Source organism: Buceros rhinoceros, unplaced genomic scaffold, assembly GCF_000710305.1.
Source record: "Buceros rhinoceros silvestris isolate BGI_N320 unplaced genomic scaffold, ASM71030v1 scaffold37331, whole genome shotgun sequence".
In the NCBI taxonomy this organism is placed as follows: Eukaryota; Metazoa; Chordata; class Aves; order Bucerotiformes; family Bucerotidae; genus Buceros; species Buceros rhinoceros.
The window spans coordinates 1-1,295 of NW_010393117.1; the positions used below are offsets into that span (position 1 = coordinate 1).

At 53.5% G+C, this 1,295-nt stretch overlaps 1 protein-coding gene across 1 annotated transcript; it reads left to right on the plus strand.

Moving 5' to 3' along the window:
- Positions 1-170: 170 nt before the first annotated feature.
- Positions 171-980, plus strand: LOC104501018 (cytochrome c oxidase subunit 6A1, mitochondrial-like; the record flags this gene model as incomplete). Its single annotated transcript, XM_010144753.1, has 2 exons — positions 171-350; positions 894-980. Coding segments are annotated over 2 exons (267 nt in total), but the record flags the coding sequence as incomplete, so codon positions are not given.
- Positions 981-1,295: the final 315 nt, after the last annotated feature.

Consider the following 1,295-nt stretch of genomic DNA (forward strand, 5'->3'; position numbering starts at 1 on the left):
GCCTACCCGCGGGGGCGGCGGCGGGGTTGCCCTGCAGCAGAGGAGAGCTCGCTCGTCCCCCTGTTGGAAAGGGGGAGGGAGACCCGCGCTCTGCTGCGGGACACGGCGCGGGATTGCTCGTTAGTGGCCCGGTGTGGTTAACGCGCTCCCGGGTCACTACGCTAACGCAGACGGTGACTGTCGATCTAACTCGTGTAACGCTTCCTGCAGCCCGCCTGTGGAAGACGCTGTCCTTCGTGGTGGCTCTGCCCGGCGTTGCCGTTTGCATGCTGAACTGCTACCTGAAAGGACAGCACGAGCACGAGAGGCCCGAGTTCGTGCCCTACAAACACCTCCGCATCAGGACCAAGGTACGTGCACCCGCTCTGGTTAAAGCCTCTTCTTTTTTTCCGTGATTGCAGAGCTTCATCTGAGATGACTGCAGCGTCTCCTGTTTTCTTGTCCACTGCATGAGGACAGGTAGCTTTGTGGCTTTGTTTCTGAGGCAGCAGAAGGGTTTCTCCCTGCTCAGGTGAAGTACCCGTGCTATTCACAGGCCCTCCCACCCCCCAGTAATCCCGCTAGGATCTTGCTGAGAAATATTTTGGTCCTAGAGCTGCTGTACTCACCCTAAACTAACACAGATCTGAACCCTAACCGAGGAGATCCCCAGTTCCCAAAGCTGAGGTCCCAGAGTATACAGCACAGTTTATGTTTAAGCAAGAGCAAAGATCTTGTGGCCAAGAGACGGTGGGTCCAGCTGAGGGGGACTTGTCCAACTCATGTCCCACATCACAGGAACAGATGCCAGCCTGCTTAATTCGTCAGTCCGTTGTCCGAGTCCATAGTGCTGTGGATTTCCTGTGCGGTATCAATCGTTCAGCTGGCACTGGCTTATGTTCTTCTTTTAACAGCCTTTCCCCTGGGGTGATGGGAACAAAACTCTATTCCACAACCCCCATGTTAATGCTCTTCCAACCGGTTATGAAGATGAAAACTAAGATCCCGACCACAGCCAGAGCGTTGGCTCTTCCCGTCTTGGACCAGCACGTGGCGTGGAGACCATTGTTAAGGGAACCATCAGTGAAGAAACCACATTCCTTCTGCAGCGCAGCTGAGTGGCGTTGTATTGCGTCTGTATTGCGTAAAGGTCCTTTAAATAAACAACTCTGAACATGAATTTAGGGTCTGACTTGTTTGTTAATCTGAATCCTTACAAGTTCTTTAGTTCAGTGTTTGCTGAAAACATCGAGGCCTCCCACAGGATGCAGTGCAGGAACAGAGGGTTTGGTTGCCCGACTTGGTACCTGCTGCTG